The following is a 26,455-nucleotide window of genomic DNA, read 5'->3' as shown; positions in this document are numbered from 1 at the left end:
TTTTTTTTTTTTTTTTTTTTTTTTTTTTTTTTTTTTTGAAGGCTCAGGAGCCTGCTAGGTTCACAGGCAAGTACAGCAAAGTATGGGGAAGATAATGTTTCAGAGAACAACCCTTAACCAGTAGGGCCAGAAGCCAGTGAATAAGTGCCTCAGCCTCTGGTCCTCTGGCAAACAATTCCGTGGGGCACTCAGGATGTTTCCCAGGGGTTTCAGTGGACTCGTTTCTTTTGTTCATGGTAGCAACCTTGATGTTTTTCCTCCTTCCCTATCTTACCCTCCTTGCACCCTGGTTCCTGCTTCCCGAGTTATGTCCCCCTCCCCCAAAAAAGCTTGTATCCCAAGTCCTTGTTTCAGGGTCTACTTTCATGAGAAACCTTATTAAAACACCAGGGTATTAAAAATCTATGTGAATAATGAAAGCACTAAGAATTATGACAGGAGTCATGTTGGAGAGAATAATAGTGAGTCAGGATCAAAATTAAGGATCTGGGGGTCAGTACAAGATTATGAAAAGGAAGGTTAATGGATAGTCCTTTGACACCAGACTCAAAGTCGAGTGCTTCCAGGGAAGAGGGGAAAAGGATGATTCGGAAGTAGCAGTGGGGAACAAAGAAGACCATCACATGAACTCCAGGCCCAGTGGTACATTAGCCATCTCATGAGAGATGCAGGAAAAGCAGTGACTTCAGGGGAGAATCAACTTCCACTTAGAATAAGGAAGTAAAGGAACCATTGAGAGAACTGTTTGAGGATACATAGGATTTTGCTGTCTGTCCAGAAGCTTGGAGGTTGGGGAAATGGGAGATGGAATCAGAAAGGGGTAAGTGACAAGGTATACCAGATGAGGGTGTTGGGGCTTCTTACGGAGATTGACATAAAGCTAAAGGCATAAAGAGATTGGTCCTGAAGGGTAGGTATTGGGGGCATGTTAGAACTAGGGAGGGGTGGGGGTCTTACCAGAAACACACAGACCCTCTTCTCTGCTGCTGTTGAAAGTATAGAAGCTGAGGAGGGGCCCTCTCCTACTTCATTCAAATCCACAGAGTTCTTGGGAATTCTCTTGACCCTTATTGGAGGAGGCAGGACACTCAGGGAGATACACAGGCTTATCTGAAGTCCTGAGAATTCTGGGGAACAAATTTTAATAACTAGTTTGAGGATAATCTCAAAGAAACTGATGAATAGTCACCTATTCACTTATTCACTATTATTCTTAACAATTGTTAACTGATGCCTGAAGCTTATATCTCCATTATGTTCCCTAGACAAGAATGAATTAAATATTATGAGACTTATGATATTATATGTCTATTACAGAAAATAACCTCCCATATACTGAATAGGAAAAGTGTTTAAGATTTTAAAATATTGCAGAACAATACTGGGTGGCCCTAGAATGATCAATTCTTGAAAAAACAGTGATTAGGTATATGATTTCTGGAACAAACATATTTTAAACAACTTGTTGGGTTGACCAACTTGCAACCTATGAACATGCTTGGGGGCAAATTATCTTCCACCATGTCATTTAGTATTGTTGATTGACAGAACGGGGACTAGATTTAAGTCTTCTGATTTGTGATTTAATGCTATCGTGTGAAGGATGGTTTCAGGAAAAAGCATCAAAGAAAACAGACAAAAAGCTCAAGAAGTATTTCGCTTGTCCTGTTAGGCAGAACCTTCATTTCTGGGCCTGATTCTTTGTATCTCTTCTATGGTTGCCTCACCAAAGATTTAGATTCTAGTTCCTCTTCCACCCCTGTCCACAGCTGTGGATCCCCCGTGCCTTACTTTCACGTCGTACCCTAATCCTCTACACACGATGTAATGAATGGTTAAACCTGAGGTGGTTCCAGGTTTTCTGATGTTCGCTGGACCTGTTTGCATATCTTCTTGACTTGTTTGTTGCAAGGCAATTTCACTCTTTCTCTCTTACACGTCCAGTAAGTAGATTCATCAGCAGCTAGAAACTTCATGAACGGGAAGGCAGAGGTTTAACTCCAGATTCCTTCACCTTGCATTTTGGTACCCTCTAGCGACCACTGCCAGGAATGCAGCCGTTAGGATCCGGTCTCACTAGCTTCCCCCAGTGGGTGTATCAGCTAACTCCCGACGCCGGAGCTGCCATTAGAGATCACATTGACTTTTGGGCTGCGGGAGGATTTCAAAGACCTGGAAAGAAATAAACACACACACACACACACACACACACACACACACACACACACACACACTCGTAATACTTGTTTTATTATCTATAATTACACAAATAATTACTCACTTTCCCACTACCAGAAAAAACAAACAACTTTATCTTGCCTAATTAATTAAGTAGAAGAAACAAAAAATAGCAGCTGTTGGCCAATTTTTATTCATGCTATCACTTGGAGACTTCATCTAATTAAAATTTTATCTTAAATTCTATAATACTTTTTATTCAAGCTACTATCATTGAAAAGCTTTATCTAATTTATTTTAAAATTCTTAGTTTAGACAGTTTACAAAATTAGTATGGACTATGAAAATAATATTTTAGTAATAGAATTTAAAGTATTGCTTTCTACATGAAACTCAATTTCTTAATTGATTAAATCTAAAGTAAATTGTCAGAATATTTTTGCTATACCAAAGCAATTTTGTAGTTGCAGCACAAAAGTTGTGTCCTGCTGTATTTTTGCTTAGTAAATTACTATTTATAAAATTAAACTATCCTCAGGCTTCACAAATCTAGGCAATGAGGCACATAAAATTAATACCTAAATTTCATTACTTCTTCTGAAGAGGGATTTTCCACTCAAATGGCTAACCCTGTAATCAACTCTTTGTTCTGCTTCTGTAGACATGCTTGCTGCATAGGCCAAAGAGCAGAGTGATCTCGAAATCAACTAAAGACTCACCCTCCCCTTTGATCATTCTGTCTAGATAACAGATGTATTGCCTTTGCTTGTTAAGCCCTATAAAAGTAAGGTTACCCATGAGCTTGGGGCCCAGATCTTCAGAGAGCTAGCACTTCTGGGACTGCTGGCGTAATAAACCTGAGTTCTCCAACTCTCCAAGTGGTGCTTGGCTTCTTGCTGGTCTTGCTTCTGCAACACTTCTACCAGCCTCTACCTCAACCCTTTCACTTTTTTTGTTTTGTTTTGTTTCCAGAGCATGCCTTAAAATACTCAGGACCAATTCTCTGTGTTCTTCTGTTCCATTTATCTCTATCATTTAGTCTGCTATCTACAATGTATTGATAATTTCGGAGAACTATAATTAGCAACACTAATCATGAGCCAGTAAAGAAAGTAAGAGAGAAAACAGGGCTTAAAATATTTACGTTATGGTAGTAAAGCTATCCTGAATGTGTCTTGAAAGGGAGACCAAGTGTCACTTTTTCTCTTTTCTCTCTGAATAGAACTTGCGACTTAGTTATCAATGGGGTGGCTAGAGAACCACAGATGCCCTTTAACTCCTGCCTCTTAGAATAGATGACAGCCTGGAATCTATCCAGTAGACACACAAGAATCGGCTTAAACTAACAGGGATATCCTGTTATATTTATCTTTGATATGATTTCCCCAAATTAATTTGTATACTCACGAAAATTCAGGTAAAATACTTACCTGATTTTATTTTACAGAAACTTGACAAGCCAATTAAAAATGTATTTAGGAGATAAAATGTGGAGGAATATAAAAAAATAATTTAAAAAAGCACAATGAAATTCCCATATGCCACTGTATTAGATTTCTCTTGCTGCTATAAAAACTTTCCATAGATTTAGTGGCTTAAAACAATACAGATCTTTACGTTTTGGAGGTAAGAAATCTAAAATCAAGGTGTTAGCAGCGCCTCATTTCTTCTGAAGGTTTTGGGAAAAAATCTGTTCCTTGCCTTTTCCATTTTCTAGTGGCTGCCTTTATTCCTTGGTTTGTTGTTCCTTCTTCCACCTTCCAAGCCAGCAGTATGGCATCTTCTTTCTTTGATTCTGCTTCCCTCTGCTTCCACTGTTACATGGTTTTCTCCTTTTTTTTTTTTTTTTGACATTGGCCCTCTTGCCTTACGGTTTACAGTTTACAATATTAGAATGGACTGTGAAAATAATATTTTAATACTAGAATTTAGAGTATTGCTTTCTACATGAAATTCAATTTCTTAATTGATTAAATCTAAAGTAAATTGTCAGAATATTTTCGTTGTACGAAAGCAATCTTATAAGGACTCTCGTGATTATATGGGGCTCACCTGGATAATCCAGGATAATCTTCCCATCTCAAGATCCTTAATTTAATCACACCAACAAAATCCTTTTTGCCATGTAACGTAATGTAATCACAGGTTCTAGAGATTAGGTCAGGGACATCTTTGTGGGGTGGGACATTCTTTTGTCTTCTATCCATACAAACAGCTCGTAGTCACTCTTGTCCCATGTATACGCTAACTTGCTTCTAACCCATTAGTTTGAAGCAAATCCCAGAAAGCTTATCATTTCATCTATAAACGTTTTAGTGTGTATCTCCAAAAGGCAAGAGCTCATTAAAAAAAAAAAAACCACACAACTGTAAACCATTATCACACCTAAAAAATTGACATGTCTTAAATTATCATTGTTTAGTATTCCATTTTCCCTGATTGTCACACAATTCTTTTTTACAGTTGAATCAGGATCATATTATCAACACAACACATATGCTTGATGTATCCCTTAAGTTTCTTTCACTTATAAGCTTCTCTGGTGGGCACTGAGATACCCTACAGTGATTCTCCTTGTATGAAAAACTTACTGTTCCAACTCTGCTGTCTGCAGGCGACATTCAGCTGTCAGTTTCCTCAGGGACTGTCTCAGCTGCAGAAAGCCACCTCACCCAAGGCCATTTATTTTTATTCTATTTATTAATAGAACTCTGGTCTTATTAATAAAAGGGAATAAAGACCTGGCCGTCTCAGCCAAACTCTGTTTCAGAGTCAGCTTTTTGGAAAATCTATCCTGTGACAGTTGTAACCAGGAGGGTTTTAATAAAAGAGCATTATAAAATGAAAATCTGGAATCATTTTCTACTAGCATGATAAAGACACATCACAGGTTGTCAAACTTTCTCCAGTGGTGAATTCTTTGATATACGGTGGAAAGGGATGCATTAGCTGGTGAGATATACAAGGCATTTGAGGAATATAAGCTAAATATATGGGAGTAACTCCAGTAACTCTAAGGACAATGATATTGGGTGGTTATCTAAGCACAAGAAACAGATAAGGAAAAGCTGAGAGCATTAATTGCTACTTGAAAACTAAATGTGAAATTCAGAAATTCCCCTTGAGAACCTATGAAGAGGCTTTCACCTCCTAAAGCAGGAGGACAGAGAAAGCCAAGGACCAGGCCCAAGACTTAATCATTGGAGTAGCCAAGCTCCAAAGAGAGTTAAACTTTCTACAAGGCAGATCTTCTATGCCAAAGAATGAGAACCTGACACATTGAGTGAGGACATCTAGAAGATCTTGAATCACTAGATTTCCCTGAATCCCCTAAGCCTGGGAAACCCCATACCTAGTAGTTGACACAACAGCATACTGGGTCATCAGCCTGTGGAGTAAAAGCTAACACAGTGGGGAAGGGCAAGTGTTAGGCTCTGAAAGTGCACATCTGCCCTGGCCAGGAGAATAAATATTATATCCTGAGGGAGGTGGTAGAAATGAGGGCTATTCTTAAAAATGTTAGAATTCAGGGGTCATAATGCTCATTAGATCTCCATTTAATTAACCAGTCTTTCCCCTGAAAACTCCAGACACATTTTGAAGAATGACAGTAGATTACCAAACTCAACCAATTGCAGCACCAATATTACCAAATTTAGCATTGTCCCAGATGCCCTGTCTTTTCTAGAGTAGATTAACATGGTCCTAGGTACATGGCATATGACTTTTGACTTTGTGAATATGTTCTTTTCTATTTACATCAGAAAAGAGGATCAGAGACAGTTTTCACACGGTATGGGAAAAAAAATTTACAGTTTTGCCTAGGCCTGTGTTAACTCTCCTGTCCTTTGTCATATTAAAGTCCAAAGAGATCTGGTTTATCTTAACATCCTGCATAACATCATTTGATTAATTGATAAATGATTGGCCCTTATGCTGGAAGTGTTTAAAAGATACATATAATTTAGAGGTGGGAAAGAAATCCTATGAAGATTCAGGAATCTGTCATAAGAGTAGAATTTTCTTAAGGGTTAAGTGATCAGTTACATGCTGAGATATTCCAACTAAAGAACAAATTGTTGCATCTTCCTCCTCTGACCGTGAAGAAGGAAGAGCAAATCCTGGTAGGCCTCTTGGGTTCTGAAGACAATATAGTCCACACCAGATAATACTGCTCTGACCAAAAAAAAGGAAGGAGCCCAGATTGTGGTGCAAGTGGCTGCTTGGACCAAAAATCAATAGGCCCTATACTGTTAGACATATCACTGGTGGGAAAGATACATGACAGGGTTTATGGCAAGACCCAATGGGAGAATTGCAAGCAGCCCCTAGGGTTCCAAATCAAAGTCATTCCATCTATAGCAGAGAATTAGGTGTGTTTTTTTTGTTTTTTTTTTCTGTTTTGTTTTTTGTTTTTTGTTTTTTTTTTAAAACAACCTCTGGCATGATACTGGGCACTGGTAGAGGTGAAAAGCTCGACTATAAAACACCAAGTGATCATGTGGCCACAAGTGCCCTTCATGATTTAGTTTCCATCAGAAATGCTGAGCACAGCAACACTCTTTTATAAGATAGAAGTGGTATATCCAGGATTGAGCACAAGCCAGACCAGAAGCAAAAGCAAGCAGTATAGGCGGGAAGCTTGTAACCCTATGTCATCCAACACTATTGTACCAGCATCTTTTCCTCGGCTCACACCTATGGCCTTATGACTAGCTGATGAAGAAGAAAAAAACACCAGGCTGAATGCAAGATGATTTGCTCAGTATGAGCGTGCAGGCCAAAAGTGGGTAGCAGCAGCACCAAAGCCCTGAAAGGCGGTGGTTGGGGAAAATTCCCCCGCAGGCAGCACTTTGGATGGTGTACTGTGACACAGATTCTTTCCTTGACCAAACTTTAGCCAGGTGTCTCTGAGCCTGAGGAGGCCCCATGCCTAGGCATGTACTAGAGCCTATTTTGAGCAGAAACCTGCTAAGTCGATTGAGTCAAAATCTCCAACTTTTGATACTGATAAATTCCTCATTCCTTGTCATCCTCCAGGTGATATCTGGTCATGCTGGCCTGCCTTCACCAAGAATCTCGTTAGGTTGTTTAGCCAGAATCCCGTGATATTTTCTCTTAGCAATTTTCTATCCTCTGATCCCCACCCTGCTCCATGACTATAAGTACTCACTTTTCCTCATTCAATTTGGAATTAAAGTTCTACAGTTCTTTTTCTCGACTACAGTGGTTCCTGAGTAGAATCTGCTTTGTACTGCTTTAACTGCTGTTCAGTTATGGTTTTTCTTTGACAACCTGGTCATTCACTTTATGTGGAACAAGAGATGGAATGAAGTTAGAATATTCAGATTGGCACAGTGGTGAATGGCTTGGTTATTTGATCAGGGGTGTAGAAGTGGTATGACTTAGGACAAAGAAGTCTGGGATAGAGGCAGAGGATGAATGTATGGGAGAGGGTACCAAATATGAAGGTCCTTTTATCATGTTAATGCTGATGACAGCTTCTACCTCAGAAGAGGCACTGAAAAACCAAATTCACAAAATCACTCTGCTAGTTGGCATCAATGAAGCTCTGCCATTGGCCATCCATTTCTGGCATGATGGACTCGTGAGTAAAGTCACAGTGGCAGGAATGAAGGCTGTGCTTACACCCAACAGCATGGGCTTTCACTTATTAAGGCTGAATGTTGAACGTTGAATCTACCAGCAGAAGAAACCAACACTGAATCATCGATAAAGCATCATCCTTTGAGGAGACTAATTGGCCACTTGTTGGCAAGTTGACCAGATTAGAAAGGTCAATTGTTAATTCTGGCAGGAATAGACACATATACTGGGTATCGGTTTGCTTTTCTTGCGTGACTCAGTACAGCTTGCCATATATTATCACATCAGACCAGGGACCCACCTTATATCAAAAGATGTGCAGGAGTGGGCGCATGACCGTGATCCTAACTGCATCATTTATCACACCACCCAGAACCTGATGACCCAACAGAGTATTAAAACAGCCTATTAAAGGAAGAGCTGAAGTGTCTGTTCCGTGAAGATACTCTTTGAGGATGCAGTACCATCCTTCAGGATGCAAAGTTTCCTTTGAATCAGAGATTTGCATATAGTGTTGTGTCCTCAATAAAAACACATGGGTCCAGGAACCAAAGGGTAGAAGTGGGGGTGGTCTTACCATTACTCCCAGAGACTTACTTGGGAAACTTGTGTTTCCCTATCCCATCTCTACAACTCTGAACTCTTCAGAGGGGAGGACTCCTGCCAGATGACATAGCAAGAATCGTGTTAATTACAAGCTATGGCTGCACTGGGTACCTTGGCATCTTATGGCAAGGGACTAGCAGGCAAGAAGAGGCATCGTCATCCTTGTAAGAATAATTAAATTTTGTCAGAACAGAGTAAGGATGCTGTTATGTAGTAGGGTAAAGAAAAATATGTGGATAACTTGGGTGTCTTGTTGGACTCTCTTATACAATTTGATCATAAATGGACAAGTTCATGACCTCAGCCTGTAAGGGGCATAGTGTACTAGTTTCCTATTGCTACTATAACAATTTACCACAAACTTAGTGGCTAAAACAATATAAATTTATTATCTTACAGTTCTGGGACACGAAAGTCCCAAAATGGGTCTTATGGGCTAAAATTAAGATATCAGCAGGGTTGTGTTCCTTCTGGAAGCTCTAGGGAAGAATCTGTTCCTTACCTTCTCCAGATTCTAGAGGCCATCTGCATTCCTTGGCATGCGGCCCTGTTCCAACAGTGGCATCACTCCTCTGCTTCCACCAACACAACTCTTCTCTCTTTCCTTTGTAGTTACATTGGGCCCACCTGGATAATCCAGGATAACCTCCCCATCTCACAATCTTAACTCAATCACATATGAACGTATGAGAGAAGGACTCTGTAAAGTCCCTTTTTCTAATGTAAGGTAATATAGTCACAGGTTATTTGGGGAAAAGGATGTACGCATCAGGGATGAGGGTCTGCAGCACACTGCCAGACAAGCCAATGAAACCAGTGGAAATGCTAGATGAGGGTGAGGAGAATCAAGAATGGATGCTAGCGAAAGTAAATGATGAGTATTGGTTGTGGCCTTAAGACTAGTTGCGGAAAAAATTTCTTGTATTTTGTTCCACTAACCTTGTACTTGTAAGGTTTCTGCAAGAGAGGTCCACTGGATTTCTGGGAGAGCTGTTCCTCAACATGTATGAAGTAGATTGGCACAGCTTTGCCAGTTGTCAATTAATGGCTTCTGACATCAAATCCAACTTCCTTTGCCCTGCTCTGTACTTACACTCAACAGCAGGTGCTCCCACTTACCAAGGCTGATCTAGCTACTGCTACCACTGAATGTCCAACAAACAAGACCAACATGGAGCCCCCAGCATATTACTACTCCTTAGGGAACTTTACAGACAGTAGTTAACATAGCAGGCCTGACTGCTATGCTTTGGAAGATCTGCTTACAAGGTTGCTTCTTGACTGGCATCTGGGAACTTGGATTTCAGAAGAGTTCCCACCATCCCAGAACTGATAAGAGTGGTTTATTATACCTAAGCTGTTTGCACAAACACTGCGATTTATGCTAAATACCTGCTTCCATTCAAGGAGTCTGGAATATGTGCCTGGCAGAGGCTGTCTATGTCATCAGCCCCCCAATAAAAATTCTGGGCACTGAGTCTCTAATGAGCTTCCCTTGTAGACCACATTTCACATGTGTTATCACAACACATTGCTGAGGGGACTCCACCTGGGGAGGACTTTTGGAGGCTTGTGCCCAGACTTTGTTCCATGTACTTTTTCCCTCAGCTGATTTTGCTTTGTATCCTTTGCTATAATAAATCATAGCTGTGAGTGGACTATCTGCTAAGTTCTGTGAATCATCTTAGTGAATCACTGGACTGGGGTATGGTCTCAGGGATCCCTCAGACAGGGTCCAACAGCCACTCATTGCAGGATAATTACAATGGACCTTTTCCATCATGGAAGCGATTTGTACTGGACTAGGTACATATTCTGGATATGGTTTTATCTTCACTGTCCATAATGATTTTATCTGCACTACCATCCTTGAACTTGCATCCTTCACAGCATTGTGTCTGACTGAGAAACTCATTTCACACCAAAGGAAGTGCAGCAGTGGGCTCATGCTTATGTCATTATTTGGTCTTACCATATACCTCAATATCCAGAAGCAGCTGGCCTAACTGAAAAGTAAAACAACTTACTGAAGACTCAGTTACAGAGCCACTTAGGAAACAAAACCTGAAAGAATGGGATTCTATCTCACGAGATGCAGTACATGCTTAGAATTAGAGATCATTACATGCTATAGTCTCCCCTATAGACTGAATACATGGGTCTGGGAATCAGGGAATAGAAGTATGAGCAGCTCCTTTCATTATACAATGAATTTTTTCTGACTATCATTTTTAACTCATAGATTTAAAAATATTTAATATTATTTCACTCCACTATTATTCATTTTGATGACCATATTGTCACAGTTTTGGCCTCTTCAGGTTTGCTTCTAAGTCTTTGGGTATGTCTGTAGTGTTCTTTGATAGCTTCCTTACTTTCTGGTATGACAAAATGTTTAGGTTCAATTTGTTCATTTCTTACCCCAGACCAAGAATCAGCCATTTCACCAAAAAGCCCTGGTTCCTTTCAGTGGGAAATAGTATATAGAGACCAGAGTCTGGGTGCTGGTGAGCACGGGAGGGGCTTATAGCAACTGGATTAGTCCTTATGACACCATATTTTAAAACTTCAGTAAGGGAAAGTGTAGTATTAGCTCAACAATAGATTAATAATTAGTGGAACTGAAGTCTGGAAACAGGTTTTGTATAGATACAGATAGAGCTAAAATATAGATATGTAAATCTTTTGTGATAAAGATGGTAATCCAAATGTTTGGAGAAAGAGAGAAATGACATTGGAACAATGGTCTATTTATTCAGAAAAAGTCCCTATGTCATACTGTGAATAAATAAGTCATGACATATAAAAGTGTAAACATAAAAAGATGTAGGAGCATATTTTAGTTTTTAGTGGAAATTGCCAATACCTACTAAAAAATATGTAATGCCCCTTGACCCAGAAATCCATCATACAAAATTACACATTTGCTCAAAAATATGCTCACTAATATGTTCATTTTAACATTGTATAGTAGTAAGAAATTGGAAGCAATCTAATGTTTATTATTAAAAGTGTTTAAATAAATGATATTTACCTCTGTATTATGGCACTTTATAAAGCTGTCAAAAGAACATAAATATACATCAATATGGAAGAGAGTTCCAAGGCTCTATTCTGCGCAAAAAGCAAGTTACAGAATAATATTATAAACTGGCCTTATTTATGTAATTCCTTCTCCATTATATGTGTATATCGTATATATAAATACACAGGAAGACATGAAGGATATACGTAAAATTGTGAACAGCGATTTTCTCTTGGAGAGGAATAGAATAAAGAGGGTGAAAGGAGGCTTTCACTTTCTACATTCTCTATTATTAGATTTTTTTTTTTCTTTTTACAACATGGCTGTATTACTACTAGGAGGAAACGTTAAATATTGAAATAATTGTTTTCAGGTGATAGATACAATGGTAATTTCTTCCTTGTCTTTCTATTTTCTACATTTTCCAAATTTTGTACAGTGAGTTAGTATTTATTACATAATGGGGACATTTCATTAAAATGATGGTACTACTTTAAAAATTGAAAGACACTAATCACAAAAGACCACATATTATATGATTCTAATTATATGAAATATCCAGTGTAAGCAAATATGGAGATATAAAGTAGATTAGTAGTTATTTAGGACTCAAGTGGTGTGGGGTGGGAAGGAGTATCAGGAATGATAGCTAAAGGGTATGGGGATTTCTTTTCGAGGTGACAAAAATGTTTTAAAACTGATTATGGTGATCGTTGCACAACTTTAAAAATACAAAAAAATCATTTAATTATATATCTTAAATGGGTGAATTATGTGGTATGTTAATTATATCAATCAAGCTGTTACCAAAAAATCTTTTAAAAAAATAATGCTACTGAAAATCACTTTATATTTAATAGATTAAGAAGCCCAATCCTTCAACCCATGGTCCTTACCACACTGTGCACTTGCATTACTGTTCCTAGTGATAACTGTTTTCAGCTCTGCAGTTGAGACATGATGGCCTACACTCCTTTGAGCACCTGTCTATTTTGTCAGGTGCTATTGGTGATCGCCAGCCATCCCCAAGGCTGTATCATATTCTGTTTGTCCAATTAAGGCATTCTTCTTTGACTCTAAGAATCAGACCTCTTCAAAAAGTCACGACTATTTACCATGAACTAGTAAGACAGCCGTTATCAAAAATTAGTTTCTGGAACATCATAGGAATTTAAACTGGCTTCTTGGCAGCTTAGTGGTCATAGAATACTTTTACTAAAAGTAAAACAAAATGAAAAGATTGCATTTATCATAAAGTGTTTACTATGTGCCAAACACTATTGCAAATATTTTATATGTGTAACTGGTTATATGTGTACATGTTATAATTTTTTTTGCATATTATTTAATAGCTCAATTCAAAAGGTAATAAGCTTCTATTCTGTGCAAGACTGAAGCACGACGAAGATAAACCAACTAGAAAAAAAGTCACAAATTCTGAATTATCTGTTAAGGTGTAATAAATGACCATGATCCCCTTTCTATAATTCTGAAATCCAAAAAGCTCTGAAAACCTAAACTTCTTTTGATAACTCATTTGGTGGCAAAAAATCTGACCTGAACTAATGTAGGTTATTTATAGATTTTGTCTTTAGTATGAATGTTCATAAATTGTGCTGCATATGTATTAATATTTGGTTATGGGGTTCTACCCCACAGTCTACTAGGGTTTTATGTAATACATAAGAAATTTCAGATCTTGAATTGATTATTTGCACTTTTTGTGAATACACACATGCATTTAATTGCGGTTAAATAGTTGCTTCTGTTTTAAAAGCACCACTAAAGATGGTTTGCTAAAGACGGATAATATAACAGTCATGTTACAATCACAGTTCTCATTCTCATTCTTTTTATTCATCATTTTAAATAAAATAACACTAATAACATATTTCAAAAAGTTTACTATATCTTTCTTCCATTGGCTTCATTCTAAAAAAGAATGGCGAGATATGATCGTAGCAAAACATGTTTGTTCCATGGAATGAAATGTAATATGTAAATTAAAAACCACATATATGGAACCCACATTTGAGAGGATTAATTCAACATAATAACCATCAATTAGTAGTCACTGAAAGTTACATAGATAAGAAATGATTTATGCACTATTTTAAAAAAGGCAAAAAATTTACCGAGAGAGATAACAATAAAGAATACTAATTTTAAAAATATCTTAAAATTTTTTCTTTTCTCTTTATTTATTCTATAACATGATTATGTGTAGTAAGTGAACTAGATGGTGTAATGATTGATAGAGATTGTCGCAGCTCATCACCCATGTGTCTACTTTCATCAGTTATTAAGATTATAGAAATACCAGGTCATGCAGCAAGTCATTCAAGTTCAGGAGAATAGTTTGTTAGTTATTTTAAGATCAGGTGGAGATTGGTTACTCAGTAAAGTTTAGTGAAAACATTAGGATTTAGACAGATTCAAAAGCAGAGATGGCTATTTGCAGAATTTCCAAGAGTTAGCCTCTGGTTGGCAATGTATTCTGTAGGATCTAAATGTAAAGCCTTTATAGTCTTTCTTTCTTTCTTCCTTTTTCTCAAAGGTTAAATGTTTCCTCTGCATTTCCAGCTAAATTTCTCCAGACAGTTACTGGAAAACAAATGAGTTAGCTTATGAAATGGGCCTTTAGTCTTTCAAATCCTTCTCACTATGTCAGACCTAAGGAAATTATTCAAATGTAGTGCACTCTGTGGAAGCTTTATACTTAGTTGATCCAAAGGCAATATAAAAGCTGACAAAAGCACTCTTAAAATTACTTTATTAATCCATAGATTTGTTTTTTTAATGATGTAAATTGGATAAATAGATTGATAAAGTTAACTTAATAATAAAGACTGCTTTGGTTGCCACATAAAAAGTCATGGAGTACTTTGAGGCTTTTGGAAAACTAGAATAAATTTTCAGGTTTCCAGGCTCAAGAAATCTTGTTTGTTACTATTATGTATTTGAAAGCACTTTGATTACATAATCATTTTGGCTTAAGCTTACCATTTAAGGAACCATCACATCACCATAAGCACTGAAAGTGTTAATGGAACTCAAGATGAGCAATTTCTGTCAGGGACAGTTTATTACAAGATTGGATTGTTTTTTTTTTTAAATCACATTTATTTAAAATATTTAGTAATTAGCTACATCATGTATTAGTTTAAAAATTTTAAATTTAAATAATTTCAATTATATCTGATTCAAGTATATCTGACTTCTGAGACATTTAGTTAAAATGTTTTTGCCTGGAGCTAATATTTTTACTATGTTGGCATTATTATCCATATTCTCTATAATAATGTGTAAGAAAATAGGTCAGCTATTATATATGTTTATATATATATATGGTATTCATACATATATGTGTGGATACAGATATCTGGCTAAGGTTATACAGATATTTGTCAATCTTGTATAAGAATTCAGCTCTTTGTAGTCATTAAATTTAATATTGTTTTACCACGAATAACTCCTCTATAACATCAAAATCATTTAAGCCAATTTTAGTATTTTATGGATTTAGTTAAACTACATTTCCCCTTTTCTTCACCATACACACAGACACCTACTCAGCTTGGTAATGCAAAGAATCCTGAACAAGGTGCAAGGAGAACCAGAATTCTAGGCTTGCTTCTGGTCATACGTGACTTTAGTAAGTATGAACTTTTTGGCGCCTTACTTTCCCATTTGTCTCTTCAGATTCCTTAATTGTATTCTTAATCTTAGAACACCTCATACCCTTTAGCCCAAATATTAGTCTTACTCTAATAAAAGGTGTCCACTGAAATTTAAATCACATTGTATATTTTAGCTGTTTAACTTTATTAAGGGGCACAAGTGAATATATTTTAAACTGCAGTTAGAGATTCAGTTTTTGAGTTTATGCCATTTTGGATTGATGGAAAATTGTAATATAAGATTTTAAGTTTTAACAGTGAAAATAGATTACTTCACATTTTAGGGGAATAGGTATTTTCTTATTTTGTCAATTATAGTTTGAACTCACTCAAGTGAAGTTAACCTAAGGATATCAAGAAAATGTTGACGAGTATTTAAAAAATGTATAGTGATGTTATAATTTATATTCTCTTCATAAGCACTATTAAAAATACTTACATGAACCTAGAAAATGTACAAGTATTTAAAAATATAATTAAATATCTATTTCAAAGATGCACAAAAACTACATTTAAACATGACTTTTGATTGAATTCTGTCTCCTGGAATTTCCCTATCAATTCCACTTTAGAGGAGCAGCGTTTTCAGGTTAAGAGGGTATACATCAAACCAAGAATTCCCCCAGGTCCATGAGAACCTGTATCTTCTGATTCCTCTGCAGAATGTGGGAATGCACAGAAAGAACATGAGAAAAACAAATTCCCATCCATTGTAAATATAATATGCCCATGAGCAGCTGGTACCAATCTCAGATTTGTATGCTTGCTTTCTCTATTTACAAAGCTTTTTCACATGATTCACTTGATTATCATAATTGCATTAAACACAATGAATGGGGTTATTAACCTCATTTTACAGATGAGAAAACTGATGCTTAGCGAGGTTAAGTGACTTACTCATGTACAAACACTGGTACAGCAAAGGCAAGCTAAGAACCCAGATTTTCTGATTTCTTCTTAAATATTCTTCTACCAGACCACTTTGGTTTTCAAACAAAATGAAGCTACTATGGTTTAACAATAAAAAAACTCATGTTTCCAAAAGGTGCCCCTGTGTGATTAGGAATGGTTTACCGAACAGAATAGAAATGTATGTTGTAAAATATTTGACATTGTCATCAGAATGTTCCTTCCAAGAAGGGAATTTAACCAATAACTTGAAAATCAGAAACCTCAAAAGTCATTTTAGAACCTTTAACTCATTAATTTTTCTTTACTTTTAGTGACAAGATTGTAAAATACAACTTGAATGCTAAATAAATATATCAACATCTAGCCGTTTTCCTTGTCCAGAAAAATCTTATACTTTTCTTGTATTGGAAATGGGGAAATTTGGAAACTTATTTGGACAAAAAAGCTATTATTAAAACATTCTATATTTACCTATATTGATAATTTTGACAATAGTTCAAGGTAAATTGCATTTACTTTTTTGAAAATGTCAGTATATAAATAAATTTGTTTATTTTTTGTCTAAATTAGGACAGTATACTACATCAAAACATTTGCTGATGAATGGTCCTTTAATTTTTACAAATATTTGCAATAAAATATTTTGCTTGGATCCTTAGATAGCTTCACATAACAAAAATTTTAGAAGCAATAAATCAGAGAACAAAAATAAGTATAAAACTTATTTTCTTACACTCAGGCAAAATTAAGGGAGGATAAATGTTTTAGAGAATGGTCAAAAACCTGGTGCCTTAAACAAGGAACTGCTATTTTAGTCCTAGCTGATACCTCTGAGATTGTTTAATTTGTAAGTAGACAGTGCACTTCTAAATCCACTTTATTAGTCAACATTAATAAATTAACTCAAGAGAATGTAATTTCTGGTGAAATCTTTTCAATCAGACTATGTACGCACAAAAACCCATTTCAAACTGTCAAGAAAAATGAGTAATATTGACGTATTCAGACATTAAGGTCAGGGATATGATAACAAAGTGAGAATTGGGGTAATTGTGTAGACACTCCAATTTCAAGAAAAAGTTGTCTGCTTTGCCTGATATTTTAGCAAAATACTCAATCTTGTAGTGTAACAAGTATAGTGCTGTGAATCCAATACCTAACAAATGGTGTTAATACAGATTGATCACTTTTTTTTAATGCTTTCATTGAATCATTCTTTTCTTAATATTGGTATTTATCCTGAAATGACACCCAATCTGTTATTGTTAGTCCTCTGGCATGTCAGAAGTCAGCAGAAGCACTCTTTCCTGGGCTTCACAGCTTCCTCAGAAGAATGCACAGTATTTGGAACAAAACCACTTTTAACTCCTTCCCAGCCATCCTGAATACAAATTTCCCCCCTTTTAATAAGTTCATATATGTCTCTTGTCAAGATCGTGAAGGATTCCTCAACATTTGTAGCATCTTTTGCTGAGGTTTCTATATACTTCATACCACAGTCTGCTGACAGTTTTTCAGCTTCTTCCCTTGTAACTTGACGTTGTGAAGCTAAATCACATTTATGTCCCACTAGCAGAAATACAATCTGAAATGGCTGTACGTGCATTTTTGCTTCTTCTAGCCAATCTTTCACATGTTCAAAAGATCGTCGGTTAGTAATGTCAAATACTAAAAATCCACCAACTGAGTTGCGGTAATACGATCGAGTTATTGATCTGAAAAATAAATAGAAAAAAAGGTTGTAAAAGGACAAATTGTTCTCATTCCTCTCTTTCAAACAATGAGGCACCATGGTGAAAATTTAAGATGCCTTAATGTGATTTAATTAGAATTTATACATCAACTATGAAATGTCCAAAGTGAACAAAAATATTCTGTGAGACTAATATGCAAGCCAGTTTCATCCACTGACAACATTATTTTTAGGCAGACAAACAAGCACTTACATGGTATGTCACCTCCCTCTGTTTTAGAATTATTTGTTTTTAGTTTCAAATATCTGAGGGAATAATTATTATATCATTGTAGTTAAAAATAAACACACAAAGATTCAGTGAAGGGCAGAAGTTGCATAGCAAACCAGACCTTAAGAATCTCTTCCTGTCATAAAATTCAATAAGCCCCTCTCTCTATCAGTGAACTTGTTATATGCTAATTACAGCTATAGTCCTATGCTATACCTATGCGAGAAACAGGAAATTTTTTGGACATGGGATATGAATATGAGGTGTGCTATTGATTGTTTGCCTCTCCAGACCTAGGCTCTACTCTCTGGGCCTCAGGAAGCTGACCTTTACAGAAAGCTTTCCCAAACTTCCTGTCCTCTGGATTGCAGTGGGGTTGAGCCAATGGGAGTCACCTGCTGGAGACTGAAGGGAAGAGAGGATAGGTAGGTATTTACCTATCCCAGGCTGTGACTTGACAGTGGTTGTGTTTCTTTCCTGTGGGTCAAAGTTCCTGTTAGCTATGGCTGTCGCCAGGTTCTGGCGATCTCAGTCTCTTTTCTTGCCCCTTCTGGCCAGGTGGTTAATGGCTTCCCATTGTTGCTATCCCTGAATGCTTCACCATCCTTTGTTGGTGCTTTGACTATGTCCACATTTCTGGAAATAGTCACTTCATTAAATACTTTTCAGTTAACCTTTCAAGTGTGCCTTTTGTTTCCTGACTAAATGGTGAGGCAAGGTGGCAAGGCCATATTGTTTTATATTTTTTTGCCTGTACATATGTTGTTTTCTCTACCTAAAATGTCTTCTACTCATTTTTGCCTAGCAAAGTCCTATTTCTCTTTCAAGAATATGATCAAAAATTATATATGTGAGAAGCCTTCTCTGCTATTGACCTCTCCCCTTCTACTTCCCTTAGGCACTCCTCTTGTATTCCATTAAACCTTTGGCATACTGCCATTATGATTATATCAATTTTCATAATGTGCTGATTGAATTTGCTGGTATGTCTTCCACTCGATTCAAGGCTCCTTGAGGGTCAAACATTTTTTGTCTATGTATCTACAATCATTTGCCTGGAAAGTGATAGATATCAGTTAATATGAATTATATTGGATTAATTAATCTTATTGGAGAAATGTTATATGAGCCAGAGATTACATGTATCTCAGTTTCCAAGTTGTCAATGATCTTGAGCATTGAGATCATCCTTAAGCAAACTCATCTCTTCCTTGCCTGATGTACCAAATGACTTTGTGGAGGACCAGTAGGTTATCTGGTACTCTCAAATTTTACTTATGTTCATCATCCTTATTGCTGAAATTATAGCTCAGTTTGTGACCTGATACCATAAGTACCATTTGTTGTGGAAATGTGAAGAAAGTATTTTACTTCCTCTTTCTTTCCAGTTCTTTTGCTTTCCTGTTTCTCCTCAGAATCCCCACCAGATTCTTGTGATTATTATTTTTTTTAATTTTCTCAAGGACTCCTGTATTATACAGCCATTGACAATTTAAAAAATCTCCCACTATCTTTAGCAGGCTACAAGTAATATAGTTCATTTAATTTTTTTTTTTAATTTTGAGGAATAATTAATTTGTTATTGTTCTGCTAGTCATTTTTACATGTGCGAATTTTGGCAGATGTGCAGTGCCTTAAGAGAAATCTAATTCAGGCTATGTTATTAGATTGAAAGCTTTAATTTACTCAGCGCCAAGTCTGCATTATTTTTATTGCCCCTTCCACTTAATTTACCACTAGTATAACTTTTAAAAAACAGGCTTTTGTGGTTGAAAACTCATGTTAAAATCCTCGTATGTTAGGCAGAGGCATGCCTTACATGGTAGGAATACCATGTTTTCTAGTGCCTTGTATTTAATTTTGAAAACATTTGGAATACAGTTGGCAAATCATTCTATAAAATAAAATTACAGTAAAATATTTGCAATTATGCTATAAAACAGCCATTAATGATTAGTTGGAATAAAAGGTCTCAATATGACAGATGCCATTTTCTATATAATAACTTGATCTCCAGTTTCTGTGTGCGGATATGGATATTAGGTTTAGAATCCTGGTTAGGCTTCAGATTCAGATATAGTTGTCCTAGCGGATAGGTTTTCCCTAAAATAATTGGGCATCCCTGCCTGCTGTCAATCAGGGGAAGAGATAGGCCTTCAGAATGAAAACTGGAACTTGTTAAGCAGGTCTTACAGAGGGGATGAGGGAGCATCTATCTTTCTTTGGATCTCCTCTCTTGGGTTTGGACACTTTAATCTCTAAAAGTTCTTGAAAGTATTATAAAGAGTTAGGGAACAGATCTTAAAAGAACTAGGTAGGTAGGCCTCCCTGTAAAGAATTCAGGAGTTGATGAGTAAATTCTTTATAAGCAACAACATCTTGTTGCATGTTACTTGATATCTATTTCCTTCTGGACTTTGAAAGTCTCACTGAATGAATGGTTGATTTAAAGAAAGAAAAAAAAATTAGGGAAGGGGGGATGGAGGGAAAGGAAGAAGAAGAGATGGAAAGAAGAGAGAAATAGATGAATAGATTCCAGTGTGATCTCTGGTGTGTTATGGGAGAATTAAGATTTACGAGACTACACTCTGGTGAGACTGGTAAAGAAGATACAGCACCCCCTAAACCCAGTATGATGGCAACATGATGGGAAAGGTAAATTATGTAGGACAGTGGTTTTAGCAGTACTTTGTCCCTCCCAAGTGGAAGATCTGGTTTCGATTATATTTTTAAAAAGCCCTCTGGTTCTTTTATTCCCTAAAAGCTACACTATTAGCAACTCCTAGATTATTTTCAAATAGTTTCTCAGAGTGTTTTCACTTCCTCCTCACCTTAACTGAAATCTGCTGGTCAGTGAGAACACAGCCTCCCCTGCAGTATGCTCATGTTGCTCATTCTATAGGATCACGGGGAGGTGGCGTCTGCTTCTCCAATGCTGCTTCCAGATAATTATTCTCTCCCAACCATGTTGTAAAAAAAATCCTCTACTCCTTTGAGGCCTATGCCATCTGGCTTTATCATCTGTTGTCATCTGTCAACTGCTTGGTCATTTTCCATGTACCGAAGACTTTAGCACTTGGTGTTGTTTTTTTTTATCTCAATTCCTGTCATTCTGCTCACTGATTTCAACATCCATTTGCATGAGCTGTCTGATGCCATCTCTCAGTTTCATGGCTTCCTCATCTCTCACGAACTTTCCCCTACATTCTGCCTTCTCATCCACTCCCTTTTCATCAGAAATGTTCACTACTTCCAAAACTACAAAATTTCAAATTTCAGTCTACTTTTTGATCGAAATCTCACGCTCGCCAACATGTTTTTACTGGGATAATTATTTAATTTCATCAAGATTTGTCATCCACTGACCAACTCTACCACTTCCAATCCCTTAATACCCTCCTATCCTTAATCTTCCACATCTTAGTTCTATGAAACATCACTATAATTTTTCTCTTGGAAATATCTCAATTCCCAAGCCCCCCTATTCATCTGAGAAAACTATATCTGGAGCATCCCAGCATGGAGCTGAATGTTTCTGGGGAAAATCACTCAACCAGGTAGGCTAGTATTACTACGTACGAATTAATTATAACCAGTCCCAAGAGGACACTTGACACTGCCAAGGAAAACTGCTAGTATCAGGAAAAACTCTTCTCCCTCTTATCTCACATTTAGGGTTCTAACACAGGAAGAAATAGAATTTCCATCTGACCTTCCTATTCCCACAGAAGAGGACTAGAAGAACACTTTACCCTCTTATTGGATTCCTCCCTGGAAGGAAAAAAAGACTGTTCTGTTTGGTTAGAGTCTGTTTCTCAGGCAGGTGGGCAGAATTGCTGGGTGTTCAAGATTAGGACTCTTGCATAGCATCCTTTTCCTCTCCTTTCTACTTTCTGGATCCTTGATATTGGTTTGCTAATTGTGTGAGGTAGGCAGCTGCCCTGTCTATGCCCATCATGAGTACCCAGTGGTCCTCAAGTGCCTGGCACACAGTGGACGCTCAACACGTTATTAATAAGTGAATGGTTGATTTAGTAGAAGCCATGAACACAGTTGTTGGGGAAATAAGAGAAATGGCAGAAAGAGTACGGAAGTTTAAGAGAACGAGATACTAGCAGCACATAAAAAAAGAAAGGTGCCCGATATTAGATCTATTAGTAGTATGTTACATTCTCACTAAGGTCACTGAATTACTATGAGCATGTCAGTGTTGGAGGGGGTGGATAAATTAAATTTACATCCCATGAAAATACAGTAGCCAGATGGGAAAAAAACTGGCATAGATGATAAAAGCTCTGTTCATCCCTCTGGCAACCAAATCAAAGTTGTGACAGAAACAAGGCACAAACAGCAAGGAAAATCACCTGGGAGCTAGATGAACAAGCCATACAATTAGGGAGATAATCTAAGAAATCACTCTGCAACAGCAGAAGGTAGACGCAAGGCTGCCTGAACCCTAATGGCTGAGTGGGACAGAGGCTTTGGCAGCAGCAGCTTCCAAAGCCCCTTAAAGGGGCCGCATCCACAAGTGGAATTCCGCAACGATGGACCTGCTCACTCTGAGGACCAGTGCTGATTCAGCTGCGCAGGGATTTACAGGGCGACACTGAGGTGTCGGAGTGAGGGCCGAGGATAGGCTCGATCCTCGGCAGAAGTGCTGGTGGTATCCATTCTTCCTCTGTTGAGCCCCTCCACCTGCCAGTGCACTGGACACAGCACTGCCATAGCAGAGACATCATCAAACTGGATAACAGAGGTCACTCCGCCCAGAGGATTCCCTGAAACTCTGCCTCCTCCAACTTGCAGCCCCACTCAAGTCACATCCAGGTGTGTCCTCAGCGAGTCAGGTGCTCCTTGCTGAGCAGCGCCTAGACTCACACTAGAGGCAGCTGGTCTCAGTTTCTGCTGTGGCCTTTTGAGGCAACTATAAGCACAGCATCTGTGGACTGCTTACTGAATCTTGAGAGGTGGCCTTGGAGGGGCACAGGCTTGGGCTAAATTTGGCCTGCAGCTGAAACCCTCTCAAGACTGGGCCACTGGACACCTACCACACAAATCCACACTAATAAGACTGGGAGACTAGGAGCTTTGCTTACTACGTAGAAACAGAAAAGCAGCCAAAATGGGAAGACAAAGAAGCAGAAACCATATGAGAGAACAGAACAGAGATCTAGAAATAATGGAGTCAAGCAATCTAACAGATGCAGAGTTCAAAACACTGGTTATAAAGATGCTCAATGAATGTATGGGAAAGGTAGATGAATTCAGTGAGAACTTCGACAAGAGATAAAAAAGATAAAAATGGAAATGGAAATTGTAAAAGGGAACCAGTCTGAAATGAAGAACACGTTTTTCTGAGATGAGAAGTATATTAAATGGAATAAACAAAAGAATAAACAAAGTGAATAAAGAAGAGGATCAAATGCCCTATCTAGAGGATGGGAAAGCCAAGGACACTCAATCAGAATGGCAAGAAAAAAGAAGCCAAGACTATAATAATAATCTAAGGTGCCTACGCGACACTATTAAAGGTAAAAATATCCATTTCATAGGCGTACCTGAGGGAAAACAACAAGATGTTGAAGAAATAATAATGGAAAACTTCTCTAACCTGGTGAAAGAACTAGACATAAAACTCTAGGATGCTCAGAAAATCCCCAAGACAAGGTACCCAAAGAGGCCCACATCAAGACATCGTAATTAAAATGCCAAAAGTTAAATACAAAAAGAGAATCTTAAAAGCAGCAAGAGATAAGCAGATAGTTACCTCCAAGGGAGCACCCGTAAGACTGGCAGCTGATTTCTCAAAAGAAACTATGCAGGACAGAAAGGCTTGGCATAAAAATTCAATGTGATGAAGACCCAGGATCTACAATCGAGAATACTTTATCCAGCAAAGCTATCATTTGGAGTTGAAGGACAGGTAAAGAGCTTCTCAGACGAAAATAAGCTAAAGGAATTTACCACCACCAAGCAAGTATTATAGGAAATGTTGGAGGGACTTCTTTAAGAAGAAAAAAATATGTATCAAAAACAGGAATAAAGAATGGTAACAACTGCATTCCTATCAATAAGTACCTGAAATGGAAAAGAATTAAGCGCTCCCACCAAAAGATAGAGTGGCTGAATGGATAAGAAAACAAGACCCCTACATATGCTGCCTACAAGAGACTCATTTCTGATTAAAAGACACACACAGACTAAAAGTAAGGGAATGGAAAAAAGATATTGCTTTGATGGACCTAGAAGGTATTTGTCAGACAAGGAAAGATAAACACATATGATTTCACTTATATGTCGAATCTAAAGAATAAAAAGAACAAACAAAAACAGACTCACAAATATAGTGGACAATTTGGTGTTGGACAGATGGGAGTGGGGTTTAGGGGGCTGGGAGAATGGGGTGAAGGGTTAAAGAAGTACAAATTAGTAGTTGATGTATGGTCACGGGGATGGCAAGCACAGCATAAGGAATGCAGTTAGCATTAATATGTTGGCTAGGTGGAGGGTCAGGGGAGGGAGAGAGCAATTAGGGTGATTGTTTTACAAACTATATAGATGTCTAACCAATGTACTGTATACTTGAAACTAATTAAAATAATTTTAAAAAGAACTTATGGAATGCCTTATGCACAGTCACAGTATCTCATACTTTGCTACAGACCAGACTTCACTTAACAGAGGAAGAGATGGAGAAATGAGCTGATGCCATGGAATTCATTAATCTTATCATGTCACTGTCACCTAGAGGGTTCTGGCTCTATAAAACTGTGGAATATGTTATTAAGATTCAGTTATGCCCATGTCTAGATTTCTAAGATTTTGGCATATCCTTCAGGATGTATATGTTCTAAACTAGTGAGGAAAAGAGGAGGTGGTGTTTTTTTCCCCCATAAATAGATGCTGTGTTATGGGAAACAAAGGGTGAAAGTGGTGTTATGGTGCCTCTGACAATTACACTTAACGAGTCACTGAATTTTTTGTTGCTCCTAATCCCTGTGACTCTGAACTCTGCTGATATAAAGGTTTTAGTTTCCAAGGGAGAAATGCTTTCACTAGGGAACCCCGTGATGCTTCTACTGAATTAGCTGAGACTGCCAACTGGCCATTTGGGGATTCTTATGGCAGTGGGGCACAAAAAGAACAATAGTATTATGGAGACCACACTGGCCTTCTGTGGTTCCTGCTGCCCAAACTCTTGAAATCTTTTGACTCATTCCAAGCCTGGTCCCTTCAGCTTCTGGTCAAGTCTCTGTGCCTCAGTTACTTTCATTTCTTCAGTTACTTTCATGTTTTCAGTTACTTTCATTTCTTTGTGTGTGGGGGGAAGGCGTCAAAAGGAAAGTTTATTAGAAAAGGGGTAACGCTCCACAGACAGTGTGTGGTCTCCCCTCAGAGACAGAGAGTGAGAGGGACCTACTTTCGTTTTTAATTAAGGTCCTCATGTTGGTTTTGTTGCTGTCAACCAAAGACCTGATTGATAGAGTAGGCATGTTTTCCGAGAATGACACAAATCAAAGTCATAAATATTTTTTAACTTTCACCAGTCTCACAAAGCCAAAATTCTTTTTAAAATTATTATGTTAAAAACACATGAGATCTGCCCTCTTAACAATTTTTAAGTGTAAAGTAGTATTAACTACAAGCGCAATGTTGGACAGACCTCTACCTCTAAAACTTTTTCACCTTGCATGACTGAGACTCCGTACCACTGAACAATGGTACATTTCCTTCTCTCAGCCCCTGGCAACCGCTCTTCTACTTTCTGCTTCTATGAGTTTGACTACTTTAGATACCTCATATTAGTGGAATCACGCATTATTTGTCCTTCCTTCTGGGACTGGCTTATTTTATTTATCATAATGTCCTCAATATTCATCCATATCGTAGCATATGACAGGATTTTTTTTTTTTTATGGATGACTAACATTCAATTGTACATATATATCACTTTTTTTTTATCCATTCATCCGCAGTTTATTCTTATGGGTATATTTGCTTTAGAATAGAAAAAATGGTTGCCTTGTTTATGTAAACATTTTTAACTGTTTAATTCCCCTCTTTAATCTTATTCTTGAAATAATACTTAGACAGATGATATTGGGAACACTGAAGTTTGCTTACATTTACAATGAATTACTCAATATATGAGCAATGCAATCAAGTATGAATGATATCCCTTGAGGAATTTGAAATTTTTTGACACAATGACATCATTACAGAGATTCTAAAAAATATAAATGATATCTCAAATTAAACACTTATCTAGTTTCCTGGAAGGTACTAAAAACAGGATGTTCTTGTCATATGAAGGAGAAAAGTCCATAGGCCCTAGAACGCTCAACATTATTTATACTAGTTACTTGTGTAAAAAAATTTTTATCTGAAAGTGGCAAGATTATATATATCTTATATGCTGTTATTATAAACTTTGTTGGATATGTACAGGCCTCTCAAAAAAACAACAAAATATTGAACACTTG

The 26,455-nt window shown here is 37.3% G+C and overlaps 1 protein-coding gene across 1 annotated transcript in view; it reads right to left on the bottom strand.

Annotated features, from left to right (window-relative positions):
• Positions 1-13,251: 13,251 nt before the first annotated feature.
• Positions 13,252-26,455, bottom strand: part of RAB39A (RAB39A, member RAS oncogene family) — a 32,487-nt gene continuing 19,283 nt past the window's right edge. Inside the window, exon 2 of the mRNA XM_011368145.2 lies at positions 13,252-17,723. Within this exon, the coding sequence (XP_011366447.1) occupies positions 17,297-17,723 (427 nt within the window). The 3' untranslated portion in view covers positions 13,252-17,296. The remainder of the gene's footprint in view (positions 17,724-26,455) is intronic.

This window comes from Pteropus vampyrus, unplaced genomic scaffold (assembly GCF_000151845.1).
Source record: "Pteropus vampyrus isolate Shadow unplaced genomic scaffold, Pvam_2.0 Scaffold139, whole genome shotgun sequence".
NCBI classification, from domain to species: domain Eukaryota; kingdom Metazoa; phylum Chordata; class Mammalia; order Chiroptera; family Pteropodidae; genus Pteropus; species Pteropus vampyrus.
The sequence above is the reverse complement of the archived record's forward strand: the minus strand, read 5'-3'. Positions and strand labels throughout refer to the sequence as shown.